This window comes from Durio zibethinus, chromosome 1 (assembly GCF_047325235.1).
Source record: "Durio zibethinus cultivar Kanyao isolate XHJ-2024 chromosome 1, ASM4732523v1, whole genome shotgun sequence".
Taxonomy (NCBI): Eukaryota; Viridiplantae; Streptophyta; class Magnoliopsida; order Malvales; family Malvaceae; genus Durio; species Durio zibethinus.
The window spans coordinates 5,123,479-5,140,121 of record NC_143162.1 but is presented as its reverse complement, the minus strand read 5'-3'; the positions used below and the strand labels follow the sequence as shown (position 1 = coordinate 5,140,121).

At 35.3% G+C, this 16,643-nt stretch overlaps 4 protein-coding genes and 1 pseudogene across 6 annotated transcripts; 3 read left to right on the top strand and 2 right to left on the bottom strand.

Annotated features, from left to right (window-relative positions):
• The first annotated feature begins 12 nt into the window (after positions 1–12).
• LOC111311827 (membrane magnesium transporter-like) lies at positions 13–1,949 on the top strand. 2 transcript variants are annotated; one of them, XM_022911573.2, is made up of 4 exons: positions 13–153; positions 240–292; positions 389–489; positions 1,583–1,949. In XM_022911573.2, the coding sequence occupies exons 1-4, from the start codon at positions 81–83 to the stop codon at positions 1,674–1,676; spliced, it is 321 nt and encodes a 106-aa protein (XP_022767308.2). In that variant the 5' UTR covers positions 13–80; the 3' UTR covers positions 1,677–1,949. The 2 variants fall into 2 exon arrangements, with proteins under 2 accessions (XP_022767308.2, XP_022767311.1); XM_022911576.2 differs by lacking the exon at positions 1,583–1,949 and adding an exon at positions 567–885.
• A 2,192-nt stretch (positions 1,950–4,141) lies between these two features.
• On the bottom strand, positions 4,142–6,354 carry LOC111311825 (transcription initiation factor TFIID subunit 8-like). Its single transcript, XM_089760358.1, has one exon. The coding sequence runs from the start codon at positions 5,566–5,568 to the stop codon at positions 4,435–4,437; it is 1,134 nt and encodes a 377-aa protein (XP_089616484.1). The 5' UTR covers positions 5,569–6,354; the 3' UTR covers positions 4,142–4,434.
• Positions 6,057–7,830, top strand: LOC149520301 (uncharacterized; annotated as a pseudogene). The gene is made up of 3 exons (XR_016326246.1): positions 6,057–6,062; positions 6,337–6,533; positions 7,619–7,830. The product of XR_016326246.1 is annotated as an uncharacterized LOC149520301 (transcript).
• Positions 7,831–9,575: 1,745 nt separating this feature from the next.
• LOC111311822 (thylakoid lumen 15.0 kDa protein) lies at positions 9,576–12,308 on the top strand. The gene is made up of 6 exons (XM_022911563.2): positions 9,576–9,980; positions 10,169–10,272; positions 11,337–11,427; positions 11,569–11,637; positions 11,714–11,823; positions 11,933–12,308. Exons 1-6 carry the CDS (start codon positions 9,773–9,775, stop codon positions 12,023–12,025), a joined length of 675 nt encoding a protein of 224 aa, XP_022767298.2. The 5' UTR covers positions 9,576–9,772; the 3' UTR covers positions 12,026–12,308.
• Positions 12,309–12,459: 151 nt separating this feature from the next.
• On the bottom strand, positions 12,460–14,913 carry LOC111311823 (protein SMALL AUXIN UP-REGULATED RNA 16-like). The gene is made up of 2 exons (XM_089760359.1): positions 14,651–14,913; positions 12,460–13,344 (listed from the first exon to the last, which is right to left on the bottom strand). Exon 2 carries the CDS (start codon positions 13,252–13,254, stop codon positions 12,871–12,873), a length of 384 nt encoding a protein of 127 aa, XP_089616485.1. The 5' UTR covers positions 13,255–13,344; positions 14,651–14,913; the 3' UTR covers positions 12,460–12,870.
• Positions 14,914–16,643: the final 1,730 nt, after the last annotated feature.

Genomic DNA, 16,643 nt, shown 5'->3' with positions numbered 1-16,643 from the left:
CAAGAAAATAAAATTTGTGATTTTTCTTGGCAGTTGGGTTCTGATTTGTGAATCGACCGAGGAAAAACCGATCGTAAACGATGGGATTAGGCTTCATGATCGGCGTCTTTGGAGTTCTAATCCTCTCCCACGCTGCTTATTCGACGATTCAGTGTAAAATCTCCAGAACTTTCTTTTCCTTTCTGATTTGATTTGATCGGTAAAGGTTTAAACTTTCTTTTTTTGATTGGTTTTTCCAGATAGGGGGTTGTTGAAGATTATGGAGGAGGAGTTTTCAGGTCCACCCATGAATGTAAGTCTGAATTTTTTTCAATGGATTTGATTTTGTTGATAAATTTTTCTTTTTTTTTTTAATGCAAAATCTGAAGTAAAGAAAGGAAAAGTGCAGGTGGTTTTAGAGTTGCTTCTAGGGTTTTTTTTCTGTATTTGGGCTGCCCTAACCGTGCCTGGGAATTTTCTGTCGATACATCCTGAATCCGAGGAGAATAGGTATGTGTTTTATAAAGATGAAATTTTGGTTAATGTGGAATTCAATGGCTCAGTTTTTGCATTTGGGGTCAGATTAGATTATCTGAAGTTGATGCTGTTTTTCATTCATACAAGTTTGGCGGAAAGAAGGCATACCTTGGAGAAGGATAGTGTTGGGTACTAATGAATTTGTGGTGAACTAAAAGGAAGGGGAATTTTACTTACTAGTTTTGCAGTGTAAATCATCTGTATTGAGAGTGAGAGAGAGAGAGAGAGAGAGAGAGAGAGAGAGAGAGAGAGAGTGTGTGAGTGGCAAATTAAACTGAAAATGCTATTGATGTCTTAGGAATCGTGATTATGCTCTGACTGTCTTTGGCATCGTGTTTAGTTGAAACAGGCTACTTGTTCTGCCCTTCATATGATGGTGTGATAGTATTTCATAAATTACCTAATCTTCAGTGTGTGATCTAACGTTTGTACCTTGTGAAATTGAGTTGAATGTTCGTTGGTAATCATAGGCTTGCATCTTACCAATTTCACATGGACAGATATGTGCCATAGAAGGCCTTAATGTGTTTGATCTTTGATTATTCTCCCTTGAAGAAATTTCACTCAACTCTCGCTAGGAAATCCACAATCAGCTATATCTTCCGAACAAGAAACTCCCTGAGAATATGGCCAAATTGGCTTTCACTAATCATTCTATTTAATTCCTGTAAGCTTCTATGCTAATGGAACAAAGAGTATGGTGCTTATTTGCCTTTTTAATAGGCAGAGAATATAGCTGCTTTTATGAACCTCTCAGCCTCATGCATAATTTTACTTAACTCTCTAATGTTTTATGTTTTTTTTATTATTTTACTGTGCTGTAAATGGACAAGGAAACCTAAAATAGACTCCTGACTGACTGATCATTCTTTTCAATGTTGGTGGCTCTTCCATAATTATGCTTCCTAGAAGTGTGCTAATGAAACTTAGTCTGTCATCCTTAACTCACATTGAGTTTGTTGGAAAGTGAAAAATGTAGAATGACTACTATTATTCCTGCTCGCTTTATCCTTCATAGAAAAATTATGTGGGTCACTGACGTCAAGATGTATAATATTGAATGCAGGATTGTCTCTTTATCAGCAAACTTGGACTTCATGATCTTCAATAACAGAGCCAAAGTATTTCCTTTAGAAATTGATATGAAGCTGAAGCATTAAGATTGAAGAAGCTTCATGGTGCTTTAATTTAGGAGAGTGCTGTTGTTGGCGAGTCTGTTAAATTTTAGAGTGGAGGGCCTGGTGCCAGGTGTACTGTCTCTCATAGTAGATCTTTTCCAAACTGGTAGTGATTTTCACTCACTAGACTTCTTGTGTTGGCATTTTTGTCTGCTTTTATGTTATTTTGCCTGACTTACTGAACCTTAGCGTCAGCTCGAATCTGAACCATTGTTTCTAGCAGGCCAGCAATTTTAAACATTATTTTTCTCTTCATTTTCTTTTATCTGTAATTCTAACCTGTGTCATGTTTTGGTATGGAGCAAGTATTTTAAATTTCCAATTATACCCAAGTGTTAAGTTAAAAGCTGCCCCTAGGAAGTACGAATCGATAATCTTAAGTAATCTTACATATCAAATATTGACTGAAGAAGGGAAGGTTCCTCTGACTTCAAGCAACTGCACATACTATCAACGGCTGAACTAGAAAGTTGCGGGCATTTTCTTACCAAAATTTGCATGAAGAAGCTATATATTTTGAGTACTGATGGAAAAATGCACTTGAAAGTAGGGAAAAACCAAAAAAGAGAAGGCCTATGGCAAGTTTATCAGAGGCAGTTTTGATCCAAAAACTCTTCATAGATTCTAATTTCATTCTTGGTCTTGTCGAGGCTAAAATGCTTTCCTGACAAGTGATCTCCACACCAAAGCTCATAAGACGAAGTAAAAAGAGACTGATATAAGAGACAGTTGTTAGGTTGGATATTTTCCATTCGTAAATTGAACAACCAGGGGTAAAACTGTACAACAGAAACTTTGCCAGATGCATGTACCGTCATGCAGATTTGCGGTATAATCCAACATTATGAATCCGTACGAAAATTTTCCTCCACAATCCAATTTTCGACAGCTCCCATATTTAGTCTTTTTCCCCTTTACCGCCACACTTTATGTTGTCTGGATGCAATAAGAATACTAAACAAACAGACGTGGTAATTTTTACAACAGCAATTGGTAGACTCGTCAAAAAAAGATGCAAGTGCGAAACATACAATCTGATGCAATAATAAAGTTTTGGATTGACCAGTGGCGCTCGAGAGTGGGTTCAAGTTGACTGCCCACTCCATGCAAAAATGCCAACGCTTGGGCATGAGTTGCAAATAAGATTGTGAACTCAAAATGCTGTCTTCATGAGAATGCAATGATTTTTGAACTGACACTCTGCAAGTGCTATGGACCACAATAACTAAAATGATGTGATTTACTTCCTCGTAAGGGGGCTCAAGCTTGTCAATGCAATTTTCATCATCGTCATAATCATCATCATTCATCACACAAATAAATCCTGGAAGCACAAAATGTGCCAACAAATTCTTTCCCACAGCTTCAATCAGGAAGTCCTATTATTAACCTCAAGTTTATCTAAGTAGGGGTGAGAGGATAACCACACTCATCGCTATAATTAATAATTGCCAGGACGGATGCTTTCCCTATTTTTACCCAACAGAAGAAGTTCACATTACAGACAACAAAAATCCAAATAAAAGACATCCTTAAGGAAGAGGGAAACAAGCTCGGTGCACATGGATAAGGCTAAAAAGAATCAGAGAATGCATAGCTTCAATTTCACGGCTAAGAGTGCAATGACGCAGTTGAAGAGAAGTCACCTCTCCATTTTTAGGTGGCAAACCCAGAATGACAGAAGCACTAAAGGGCAGAAATTTCAGGACCTTTAAAAAAGGGGCACTTCACAATTGTCGTGCTTAAAAATGGCGAGCCCAAGAAATTCTTTGTTGCACTAAGATAACTAAGGTATCTACCATTTATCAAGTTATTAGATGCAGCAGAACAAGAATATGACTTCAATCAAAAGGGTGCTCTAGTCATCCCCTGCGAAGCAAGTGAACTTGAAAAAATTTTCAATATAAAAGCGTAAAAGCCACAAATTCACGCTGGTATCTAAAGACATTATTTTGCGGGTTCTACATTGATAATTTGATATGCTCTGTCCTTCATTCATTCAACGTGTAGTAAATAACCAAATTACAGTTATTTTACATTGTTGTCTTGTGAAATATGAATCTAAAGAAACAAGAAATCCCTCCTCTCTAACAATTGCAGATAAGTGGATGCAAATGCTTGTGTATGAATACATGCATCAATCGCATCTGTCTGTCACAGTTTCAATAGCTTGAATCAATTTCCAGAGACTTAATTTAGCTTCTCTCTCTCTCTATCATTTTTTTCCTTTTGTTATAAAGCAAATTTTAGTAATTACTTTCCTACAGCCTAAAATGGAGTGATCGCCTGGAACCTTTGTTTTTTTTAGCATTGAGGGCATAAATAATTTCCCATGAAAAAGTGTTTACTAATAGCATATATTCAGTCAAGTTGTAATGATGATATTGTAAATGGATACAATTTACTACATGTCAGTGAAAGAATACAGTGCTTGTAATGAAACCATAGGCAGAGAATTTTCAGTGCACAATCATATAAAAAGTCAGTGTATCAGTATTCAGTACAACACAGATGGCGGAAAAAATGAATAACCTCATTTCCAAAGAATTACTCAATGCTAGAACTAGTGATTTCAAAACAATTGGCTCCCATACCTCTAAAATATGTTGTGATTCCACAATATCCACGCAAGAGCAATAGTTCGCATGACCCTAAGCCAAAGCATCCACAGCCCAATGAAACGATTGATTACTAAAAAATATTTATGAGATATCAAGAAAGAACAATCTAAACTACACTTTTAAGACTGGTTAAGTTCCATTGGGTATTCCGTAGTTTGTCTAAGAATAAACTCAGCTCTCCTCTTCTTATCATCTCTCTCCTCATCACGTAAAAAAAATGTTGTGCTCCTCTCACCCTTCTTTTGCAAGCTCAAGTCTAGCGACTCACCCAAGATTTTCTTGCCACATCTGAACTTGAAATGAACAGCAGGCCTCTTTTCAGGAAGGAGAGTATTTCCACCATCCAATTCATCAGATGGCCCACCTTTCATCGCTTCAATGGCAGGAGCAAATGCCTGTAGCACAGAAACATGATTGCCCTTGCTCACTTCATCAGAAAGCTTAGTTGGCAAAACCACCTGTGAAACATCTTTCTCCCCAGGTTGCAATGGGGCAGCAAGAAAAGGGTTACTTCCAGCTTCTTGTATTTTTTCCCTTTTAGCATCCATGACTGCATCCATGACTGTGGAAGCTGAAGTTCCACTAGAACCATTACACACCAGTCTCTGTTGCAAACTCAGCAGAGCCCTCTCGGCCTTTCTCCGCTGCCTTGCTTGCTCAATCTTATCAGCACAAGGATCTGATGTCCTCTCATTCCACATAGGTGTATGAATATAAGTGTGAGGATCAGGCAAAGCCGGCAACCAAGTTGGGATATGCTTGCCAGGTGGGGTTTCATTCATATGCTCAAAACTTGGAATCAGCTTCCTATCCCTAACCACCGGAAACTTAGGCACTGGCTGAGCAAACGGAATTTCCTCCTTCAAATCCACAAACTGAATTATTTCTCTAAGAGTGCCAGAGCCTACAAGACAGTTTCCAATCTCCGAAGCACCCGAAAACCCATGCGAAGCTCCCAAATCTTCTAAAGCACGAGTTATATCAAACAGATTGCACTCTGACCTACCAGCTAAATTAGCATGAAAACTTGCATTTTTTCCTAAGTCACAGATATATCGAATTGAGATATCAGTAAGAGCCTCCAAAGCAGACTCTTCAAATCCCTGATAACCGACACTCTCGCATATCTGTGCCACAGCAATCTTTGAAACCGCTCTACCAAAGTCATCAGCTTTCAGTCTTCCCAATGACAAACTGCGCTGGCCTTCACTCTTTTTTGTATCTCTCGTACTCTCCACACCTCCATGGCTCATGTTCAAAACCTCATATCAAAATTTACAGTTTTTCCCACAAAATTCTCACATTATCTTTCATCCCATTAATCTCCTACGAATTACTCAAAAAAACAATACCCGCTACCCTCTGTCTTGTTAATTGGAAATTTTCGTTTTCAAACAAGAAAAACCCAAGAGCTAGACAAACCAAATTTTTTGCTTTTTTCTATATTTTCTCAGGAAACAAATAAAAAGAAAAAAATTACAGCCCATTCCAAGAAACCCTAGAAATGGTCTAAGCTTCTACTTCTACAACAAAAAAAGAATCAAAATTGAGGATAAAGAACAGAATTTGAAGCCTTACCAGCCATCCAAGAGGTTCAAATCCAATAAGACAAAGAACAACTTCAGCCGAAACCAAGAAACAGAGCCAGATTTCAAAGCGAACCCAAACCGAAACAAAACCCTAACAAAGAAGTTAACTTTCCTTGAGGTTTTAACAGTTTCCAAAAAAAGGGTCAAGGGAAATGGAGGCAAAATGAGGGAAATTGAGGAAATTGAGGAAAAAAAACCGTTCTAAGACCCTTAAAAAGAAGCGGATCAAGTAAGATCCAGATTCCCAAGAGGCAAGAGAGAGGGTTCGATGCAGTGAAAGTTTTTTGGGTTTATTTATAGACCTTTAGTAAACGAATTTAACCAATAAAAATTAAAACCTCTATACCACTCTCTCGAGTATTGTTTACTTACTACTCGCTTTCTATGGGCCTATCAGGCCCGCCCAAAACTTTTTTTTTTTTTTAAATAAAGATAATAGCTTGGCTTGTAGTTGTAAGGAAGCTGAAGAAGGGGAGAAGCTTTAAGTACTTTGGGAATGCATATAGAGGGGACCCGGGAGTGCCGCATGCGGACCCGGATCGGTTCCTGAACATATGGATAGGATCGGCTGCTCCCTCCGCTATCACTTGGTTCAACCCTTACATATGGCAGCTCTCTAGGCAATTCAAGTAATTTTGAACCCTTTTCTCTCTTTAAATTCTTTTGTTTCAGATGGATTTTTAATTTTGATTTTTATGTTTATTGACAGTTTCATCTCCAAGCTTTGATTTTTATGTTTAATTTCCCCAACTGGTTTATTCAGGGTTTATGTGATTTTGGTTGTAATTGAAGTTGATAAAAGAGGGTTGAAATTCATTAGCAGTAGGAATTTAGGATTTATTATTGTTCTCTTTTTTTAATTTCAATGTTGTACAGTTGAGATTTTGAGTTTACATATGGACAGTACAAGGCAGATAATTCATTGTTTTTATTTTATGTTCTGGTTTGAATGGGATGGGAATGCTGGAGTGGGGTTTGATAGTATCATTTCTTCCCTTTTTAAGTCTCAAGTTCCCAGTTTTTTAGCACATATCAAATGAGCAATTTCCAGTTGTGGAGGATCTCTATTGCTCTGCTGGTGGCATCTTTTAGCAAGTTGGCTTTTTGCAAATTTCTCCTTTTGGAATTTATAGCCATTTTCTGACCACATTGAGTTAGACAATTTTGGCTTATTGAGGATTTTCTCGAAAATTACATTCCAGAATACTGGAATTAGTCCCCTCCTTAGTTTCTCATACTTCTCATTAATATGAATGGAATTTTGCTTCAACAACTTTGGTCCACTTCAGGACAGGTGCAAGGCAGCGAGGCACATTTAATTTGTTTGTGATGTTGTAGCTATACCAGAATCATTTCATCAAAAATATTTATATGTATGCAAAAATGTTCCAGTGTTTGTTAAGAACTTGCTTATATTCTTGTTAGTCTTGACCAACATGAATAATTTATGTTTTAATCTATCTATAGAAATCTATTGGTCTCTTAATCGTCATATTTATGTGACTGAAATGCATGCATGCTTGGCATACAGAAAAGTTAAAAGATATCCGTCTAAGCCCCTTCAGCTATGTGTTTTGCTACTTATTTTAGGCATAGGTTCCAGATACTGAATTCTACTAATCCAGCCTCCATTTATACGATCCTCTTCACCTTCAAAATTTACAGGACCATATTTTTCTTTATATTTGATAATTTGGAATATGTCGATTTGCAGTTGGCATGACAAAAGCAATGATATTTGAACACTATCGTTGGAAGAAAGCAGAGGCAAAGAAGCAACCATAGTTTTCGACCATACAAATTTAAGGTTTGTTGTTTGATATCATTGACGGACAAACTCTATTAAAAAGTATTATGCAAAGTACTTTTAGATACAAAGTGGACATAAAATGTTATCAACAAACCTTCACTTTTTCGTCTTTTCAGTGGAATGAGTACATGGACAAGGATCAAAGGGACTCGTATTATTTCAACTGGTCTGTCTACTTAGTTTTTCTTTTGTGTGGGCATGCTCTTTGATAAGTAGTTTGGACAAAGAGGATTGTACCTGATGAAAAGTTTGTGTCTCTTTATTGCTTCATCCCTTCTTCCCAACCCGTAATGCTTTTGTAACTCCTCCCTCTGACCCTCTCTTATTTGGTGGATCTGAAGTCCTTAAAGTAATAGCAGGATCAAGATTAACCAGTGCCTTCCCTGGTTAAACTTTTTTGGTTCTAACATATCAGATTGAGCTAGTTAATGGGTTTTTTGCAGTTGGCTCAATATCATTTAGATGTCACTCCCTGTTTTTGGCCTCCAACTAGTAGCTACCTTCGATTTAAATGGGTTGATGTTGAATTCAGAAAAGAGTCGAGTCTTAAACTCTTTATTGATCTTAATTTTGATAAATATTTCTACCTTGAATGTGGCAACAAGCCTTCTGAAAGTTGTTAACACACTGAAAAAGTTCCATTATTAGCTCAACTGAGAAACCACAATATTTCCTCTATTTCGACCAAGGCTTTATGTTCTTATTGGTTTTAATGTTGTTAAGCCTTAGGTCTACCATTCCTTCTAAGCAGGTTGGTTATGTTCACCCATTAATGCAGTTTCTCCTGACTCAAAGGTTGTTGGCCTGGAACTTGATTTTTGGATCTCTGGCCTCGTGTTCTTGAGAAAGGGAACGGTATAAACATTTACTTTTTGACGGCCAAGAGAAACTATAAGTGAACGAAATAAATGCTAGTAAATTATAAGTGTGATTCACAAATTATATCACTTTTGGTTGGAAAATGTTTTGCCAGCAATGGCATATTCTTTTTTCTTTCTTTTTTTTTTTTTTTGCTACATTGGAAATTTAAAAAACAACCAACAACTAAACAGTCAAGATGAGACAGCACGTGGGATGTGGTTCTAAGAGTAATCATCAGTCGTGAATCAAATCGCTCATTGATATATAAATGTTTAAATCACTTTAATTTTATGGAAAAAAATCGTGAGTTTTAATAAATTAAAATAGATAATAATTTATAAGTTAATGTGGATCAAAATATTTGATATAAAATTGATTTTAAAGATATTAGCCATGTGTCATTAAAAACGAAATTTTAATTAAAATAAAAAAAAAACGTCATAATTTTTAGAAAAAATCATGAATATTATTTCAATTATATATTAAAATTGATAATAAAATATAGTTTTCACATTACTTTTAATTTATTCTTTTGTTTTATAAAATTACGAGACTCCAAATCCAAATGAACAATATTTTATAAATTGACGTGATAATTAGAACCAGCGTGTGAGCACCCATCCTGTCAGCTAACAGGGAAGGGATTAAACATGGAGGGGGTGCACAAATATGCGAAATCCTCTATTCAGTGAGTAACTTGGCAGCCTTTTTTTTTTTTTTTTTTTTTGGGTCTCAGAATGTGTTGATTGACCATGTCCACCTACTTCTCAATATTTCTTTGACTGCACGGTGAGTGGATGTAATAATGGCATAAGTTTTTTACCTCAAGTAATCTAAACTAGTAGTAGGATAAGGTGAAATTATTATATTGTTTGGGGCGAGGGGTGAATATGATGGACTCATTAATGTGAAACAAGAATTTGGTTAATCTTGATCCTTTCTTGCTTAAAAATAATGTTATCAGCATTCCATAAGTCATTGATTAATTCAGATCCAAAAGTAAAATGAAGATTACAGAAGCAAACAAAAAGGTGTAGACTCCCATTGACAGTCGTTTCTTTTTTATACGCCTGACACGTACTTGACCAATTGGAGAACCCCTTTGCCAAAAATAAGGAAACTAGAAAGGTTGTTAATCCTATCCTGAAAGGAGTTTCCCTTGACTCAGTTGTAAGGACCCAGAAAACGAAAAAGGCCATGGTGTTTCTGCAATTTCCACCTCCATCGTTCAGAGCCACCTCACTTCCTACTTTTACAGTGCCCATCACAGCATCTTCTCGTGTCTCTCTGCCAGCCTGTATTACCTTAAACTCAACCAGTTTGAGAAACTGGGCCCCTGATTTTAGACCCAAATCCTTAAATTGGGTCTTCTCTGGTGCTCTTGCTCTTAGTTTATCTCTAACAGGCAAGTCAAATTAACCTCCAATGAATGGTGTTTTGACTGTGTTCATCTTTATATACTTTGTTAACTATAGAATTTGTTATATGTTTATATCATGCAAATTTCATCAATGCTGTTTCTTCTTCTTCTTTTTTTTGGTTTTTTTTTTATTTTATTCATGCAAAATGGAGGTTCTGAACCAAACATTATAGGGGTTGGGTTCGCGAAGGCGAAAGTTGGGGTTAACAAGCCAGAATTACTTCCTATAGAGTTCACTCCTGTGATTGATGTAGCAGGCTTCCTCTCTGACGGCCAGGTTTGGTTTTTTTTTTTTTTTTCAATATTTATACTATTTCCTGTGATAAAATCAGCATTACTTGATGATCTTGTTCTTGTAACTTGCTTGTCTTGCAAATTGAACAACTTTAGTTTGATTAATATTTCCATGAGATGTTTAAGAGTAGGTTGTATTGATTGATTAGATTACATATGTGTACAAGACTCATCAAATTGGATCCATTTGTTTCTGTGCTTTCGACCTTCATTAATCCTATCTGGTTCTAATTTTCATGTTCTTAAGTTTCCTAAGGTACTCAAAATGGGGGACAAGTGCATTTTGAGTATGTATGCAGTCCACATTTCTCCATATGCGTACTGAGGATGGAACCATGGAGTTATAAACAGAACTAGACAATTAGTATATTCAAGAAACATTGAGATGAAACATTTCTTTTTAATTTTAACCCATGAATAAGCTAAAATTTTGGATTTAGCAACTTGTTCCCTTCATTTTCTGAGAAACAAGCCCTTGCTGCAGAGGTGCTTTCTAAATGCAGCCTTAATCTAGGCCAGCTAAAACCATCATACTTGAATTAACCTGAACTTTCCTTTCAACGAGTGATCAATAAACTGTTTTATGGTTATGTTTGGTATATAGAATGATAATCATCCTATATTATATTTGATTTGTATCTAAAGAAAATGATAGGATTATAAAGAGGATTAATCATCCTCTTGGTATAGGATGATTCAATCCTTTCACAATGGAGAGGATTATTTTTAATCTATGGGATTGAACTTACATATCCTATTATACCCTTAAAAATTACATCAATAATTTAAATTGTATAAACTTTAAGAAAGGATAATTTTGACCAATAAATAAATTATCCTATCTTAATTATTGCACACTTCAAAACTAAGATAGGATTATATTATTTAATCTAATCCTATTCATAATATCATCTTATCCTATCCTATTATAATCTTATATACCAAACATATCCAATGAGTGTTATACATATAGCATGATTAATAGATAACTAATGCTGCCTTTTACAAACAAAAGACTATTAGTAATACTGGATTGTTATATCCCAGGAGAAAAGAATTGCACAGGAGATAAGTGATATTGAAAAGGATACTGGCTTTAAGTTGAGAGTTCTAGCACAAAATTACCCTGACACACCAGGTATGAGTAATATATTCTATGTCATTGATCTCGCTCTTTTTTTTAATTATATTCTCTCTAAACCTATGTTTGTTCTATTTTATTTAATTCTTGAAGCTGTTACCGAAGTCCAAAATTACTTAACTTCTCAAATTGCTACAGGGTTGGCAATCAAAGACTTTTGGCAGGTGGATGATAGAACTATTGTTTTTGTTGCTGATCCAACCTTTGGTAAAGGATTTGTCTATGGCATTGTCTTTAAACTCCATACGATATGAACATTTTCTAATTATGGATTTCTGACCAGGAAATATATTAAATTTCAATGTTGGGGCTTCTGTTGACTTAGACATCCCAAGAAGCTTTTGGAGCCGTTTGGCAGGGAAATATGGAAATATGTTTTATTGGAAAGAGAGGGTAAAGTTTACTTCTTCCATGCATAAATCACAGGCTCCTTATGAAATGTTCAGTTTATGCATGATTTCGTTTTTCTGCAAAGTAATTCAAGTTATTTTTGCTGAAACAGGGGGAAGATGCATCGATTGAAGCTGCTGTCATGGCAATATCCAATTGCTTAAGAGAACCTGTGGGGCCAAATAATTGCTCCGAGGTAAAATAACACTTCATCGGGTACTAAAAGCAAGATTTCTTCCAATTATTGTTTACTTAAATATCTTATGTAATTCTTTTTCATCCCCTTTGATGTATAGATCATGTGCAATTCTGACAAGAGTTGTATAGGTAGGAAGGTACATTATGTACTATTAGTAACCAAGTGGTAGAGGCATAAGATTTTACTTGTTCTCCAGATGATAATCAATACCTATTGTTTCCACAGAATCATGTAATGTTTGTGTTTGTGAATTGAAGAAGATATTTAATGTGGACAGTTAAACTTGAAACTTCTGTATGTAGTTTAAGGTTTATCAATGTAACAGGTTAGTTGCAGTTAAAGATTTGCTGCAACTAAGCTAGAAGAAAAGAAGATGCTTAACATTGCAGTTGAATAAGCTAGCTTCATATGGTTTCAAGGACCACCATATACCATCTGAGTATAAGAAAAAGGCTTTCCAGCACAGCAGGCCGTAAGAGGACAGTGCTTTCAGGCTGAATAAGAAAGGGTTTGCTCATAAGTTAAATCAAGACTCAACCCAAATTAATGGGGATAGGATAGTGCTTAAAAATTTCTTCCAGTATGCGAGCATAATTAAAAAAATGGTTTTTTTTTCCGCTGAAGTTGTAAGAGTAGTGTTTTCTACAAGTATTCAGGACAAAGCAAAAATGATTTCATGGCTGTTACTTAAGATGAACCACTAAAACTTTTTTTTTTTTTCTCTTTCGAACATTTTATTAGTGATCATCATGAAAGCAATAGGAAAGAACAATCAGACTAATCAGCCTGTCAGAAAATGATATAACCGACCAAGAAGCTACCTGGAATATGCTAGTAATATTTAACTTATATTACACATAATCAGTAGCATTTTTCTTTATTCTGTCTTCTAGGATCGTCTGTAACTCTTCAGGTTGACAGGGGACTGTTAGAGCTCCTGTTTGTTGGAATCCATATTCTTCTTTTGCTTGCTCTAGTATCCTCAAAAACGCTGGATTCTTCAGATAGCTCAGCTCCAAGATAAACCTCTTTGGTTTTCCATCTTCGACTGCAATTACTGCAAAATGCCCTTCCTTTACATCCTTCGGTAACTTCTCTGTTTCTTCAACATCTTCATCAAACTCAACAACATTCTGATCAGGGCCTCTTGATGGTAATTCCGAGAGAACTCTCTTTAGCTTTTTCACCAAAAGCCTAAGCATGACAAGCCCTCTATGACGTTCCCAGATCTGCATTTTCACAGATATCTCAAAATGTGATCAAGATTCAAGAGCTCTTCGAGACTGAAATTCTTTGTGTTTCGTTCTCTCACTGATCTGCGGATCCTGAGATAGACATTTATACTGGGATGTTAGAGAAACAGGAAGCAAATATGCAATTTCTAAGAGACATTATGGGACCATTTTCATATGGCTGGAGCTAAGTATCATTTAATGCAATCTTTGGTATTCCATTTTCCATGCTTCCTCGTAAACGGTGTACCCTTTGGAAACGCGGTATACGGTGCCATAGTTGTTTAGTTTCTTATCCAACAGATATGCAATTCTTTGATGTTTGACACAGTTGTCTTAGCATCTCAGTGAGTTGTGTTTACCATGCAGTACATGTTTCAAGTTGAATCCCGCCATCTCGCAGTGAAAAAAAGAAGAAGGAAAATATCAGTCATTTGTTTGTGCTTTGTGGAGTTGCCAAAATACTACGAAGAAGAAAAATTCACTGTCAGGCAGTTGTACATACCAAAGAGGTAAGTTGCAAAGAATGTCAGTTCTAAACCCGAAGGAAATTTGAGTGTTTCCTTTTAGGTTTTGTCAAGAAAAAGAATAGAATGCCACCTTTGCATAGATCATGCTTTAAACTCTTTGCTAAACGCAGCCAAGCCGTTGAATATGCTTATAGAGACAGGATTCGGAGATGGTATCTATGACTATGACTGACCAAGCTACAGTAGTTGGATTGCCGGTGGTTCATGGTGTCGGCATAATAGCATTTAATGTACTCGTATTTGCCCTAGTCGTTCTAAGTTTGTGGAAAGCAGTAGTATAGACCTACCGGTCGGCTCCATTGACTCTACTGGATATTATGGTGAATGACTCTGACACACTTAGTAAGGATAAGTCAAAGAAAGTTACGGAGATGAGTAAGCAAGCAGTATCCTTTCATATTTAGAACAGCATATTAAAAGATAAATTTTTTCAGAAGAAACCGTCTCTTTTTTGAGTAACGGAATTTTTACTGCACTTTCTAAATATAAAGGGCATTGTGGAAGACATGAAAGCAGAAGTTACCCACATTTGAGGGTGATTTGAATTATTTGATCAGTAACTCAATATCTTTGTGACTGACCAATTGTTGATTTTAAATATACCTATAGAAAAAAAAAATCTGTGTTGTCTTAACAGTTTTTCTAAGTTTGTTTGATGGATGGAAAACAAACAACTATAGCTCCTGGGACCATATAAAGTTTGATCTGGTTTGTGGCCACACCCTTGCTTTCGAAATGACAGTTGTGTATAAATTACTGCCTTATCTACATGATATACAAGATTTTAGCGTGTCAGAGTCAGAAAGCTTGATTTAAAATATAGTAAGTCACATGCTAACATGAACAGTTAAAACTACTACACCATTTACCTTCCATGGAGGATTTAGCCAAATGATTCTGAAACATCGATCATTCTGGAGATACCTATGGCCTACGGCCCTATATAATGTATTCCAGTTCACTTTCATTCAGACCAAGGACAATGAGAATGAATTTAACCAGGAAAATCTCCAATATTGCTGGTGAAGAAATTAATCTTGTGAAATATTTCAAAAGAAAATCTCCAATGTTTTTTTTTCTTTTTTTTTATGAACATGGCAACTTAACCAGCCCAATATTTAACAACCAAAGAACTTGGGGCTAAGTTAGTTTGGAGCGTAGAACAAGATTTTCGTGAAGGCCTAAAAAGACTCTTTAAATCTGATTCTTATGGGCCCAAGAAAGAGATTTTTATGAACCCAATTTGGAATGCGGCTGCCGGCTGCTGTGGGCTGCAATAGTTTTCAACTTTTCATATGTCAAAGCTTTTTATCGCTTTGTTTCTCTCTTTCCTTCTTTTGGGGCTAAAGTTAGTAAATGGGGCAAAGCTTATCCATAATCTTTCGAAAGTCAAAACTGAAATCAAACAAATGCTCGTCTTTCCTCCTTCTAGAAATTGTAAATTCAAAGCTTTGATCGAATTTTCAAATGTGCTTTTATGTCAAGAGTTGAAAATTGGCCGAAAGGCTAGACTAGAGAGAAATTGAATTGGACTGCACGTGGGTTGTGAATAGAAACAAATACTACAATTTTTAAAAAAAATTTTAACCAATGAACTTAATAATTCAATGATATTAAAATCAATTTTAAAATTAAAAATTTTGAGTCCTAATTCTAATTATTGTAATTTAAAAGATAGAAAAAAAAATTTTGTCTAGAAACCCACGTTGAAAAAAATAAAAAATTTAAACTTCAATAAAATATAAGTGAGAAAAAAAATGGAATTGAACAAATAATTTTTATTTTTTTCTGGGTCTAGTTTGAACAAGAATTCAGATGAATGACCATGGCCCATAAGCTTTAAATACACGGATTAAATCAGCATTTTGTATTTGGCCAAAAAAAAAAAAAATCAACATTTTGTAGGAGAAAATTCTTCAATAGTTCTAGTAATAGACCTATTATCGACCTTGATTTGTACTAAACTAATCTATCATTGATATCATTAATGGGAGCACACATATACATAAATATATTCTTTCATGTTTTATTTTTTTCAATTTAATCCTTATATTTCATATGTGTACAAAATTTATGCAATTATTATGTGTATATAATCTTTTTCTAATGTATTGATTAACATAGATCATCAATGAAGTAAGCTTATTATTTTCTTTCTAACAAAGCAAATGTCATAAAATCCAACATTGCATTGCCACTCTTACTTCTTTTTTATACAAGATTTTTTTTTTAATTTATAAGTTATACAATCTAACATTATATTTGATAGGTTAAATAAAAAAAAGGAAAGAACATAGATAAAATGAAATGAGAAATGAGAAAGACAAATATTCAATCAAAAATAGATTATATATTTATTTAAAATTTGAGATAATGAAATTATATATTTTAATTTTTTTTGAAAAATAAAGAAATAAAAAAGAAAAATTAATTTAAAAGAAGAATTTTATCGTGCAATTTCAAAGTCCGATAAGGCATGACGTGGATTCAGACCCAATGTCCCCTTCATGTCTGGTGGCTAACAATTAACAATACAAATTTTTCATTACACCATCCCCTCCATCAGAGTCAAAGCCATGATTATATACATGTATATGCATCATTCTGTAATATTGAAATATTCTCTCCCCACATCTGATAACCCAAATCCAGACCCTTTTCAAACCCCATCCGTCATCGATGCCATGTGTGTATGTATGTGATGGATGAGGGGCATCATCATCGTCATCATCATTCTAGCCCTATAAAAAGTGAAGGAGGGTGCAACTTTGTTTTCTTGAAGGTCATAGTCGGGGCTGAGTCAGAAAATTAGGACCTTATGCATGACTCATCTTCACGCTGTCTTCATTTGTCTTTAATGTT

Coding starts and splice junctions, on each gene's coding strand:
- LOC111311827 (XM_022911573.2), top strand. CDS start 81: ATGGGATTAGGCTTCATGATCGGCGTCTTTGGAGTTCTAATCCTCTCC. Junction 154..239: donor TGCTTATTCGACGATTCAGT/GTAAAATCTCCA, acceptor TGGTTTTTCCAG/ATAGGGGGTTGTTGAAGATT. Junction 490..1,582: donor CCTGAATCCGAGGAGAATAG/GTATGTGTTTTA, acceptor TATTGAATGCAG/GATTGTCTCTTTATCAGCAA.
- LOC111311825 (XM_089760358.1), bottom strand. CDS start 5,568: ATGAGCCATGGAGGTGTGGAGAGTACGAGAGATACAAAAAAGAGTGAA.
- LOC111311822 (XM_022911563.2), top strand. CDS start 9,773: ATGGTGTTTCTGCAATTTCCACCTCCATCGTTCAGAGCCACCTCACTT. Junction 9,981..10,168: donor TCTTAGTTTATCTCTAACAG/GCAAGTCAAATT, acceptor CAAACATTATAG/GGGTTGGGTTCGCGAAGGCG. Junction 11,638..11,713: donor TGTTGCTGATCCAACCTTTG/GTAAAGGATTTG, acceptor ATTTCTGACCAG/GAAATATATTAAATTTCAAT.
- LOC111311823 (XM_089760359.1), bottom strand. CDS start 13,254: ATGCAGATCTGGGAACGTCATAGAGGGCTTGTCATGCTTAGGCTTTTG.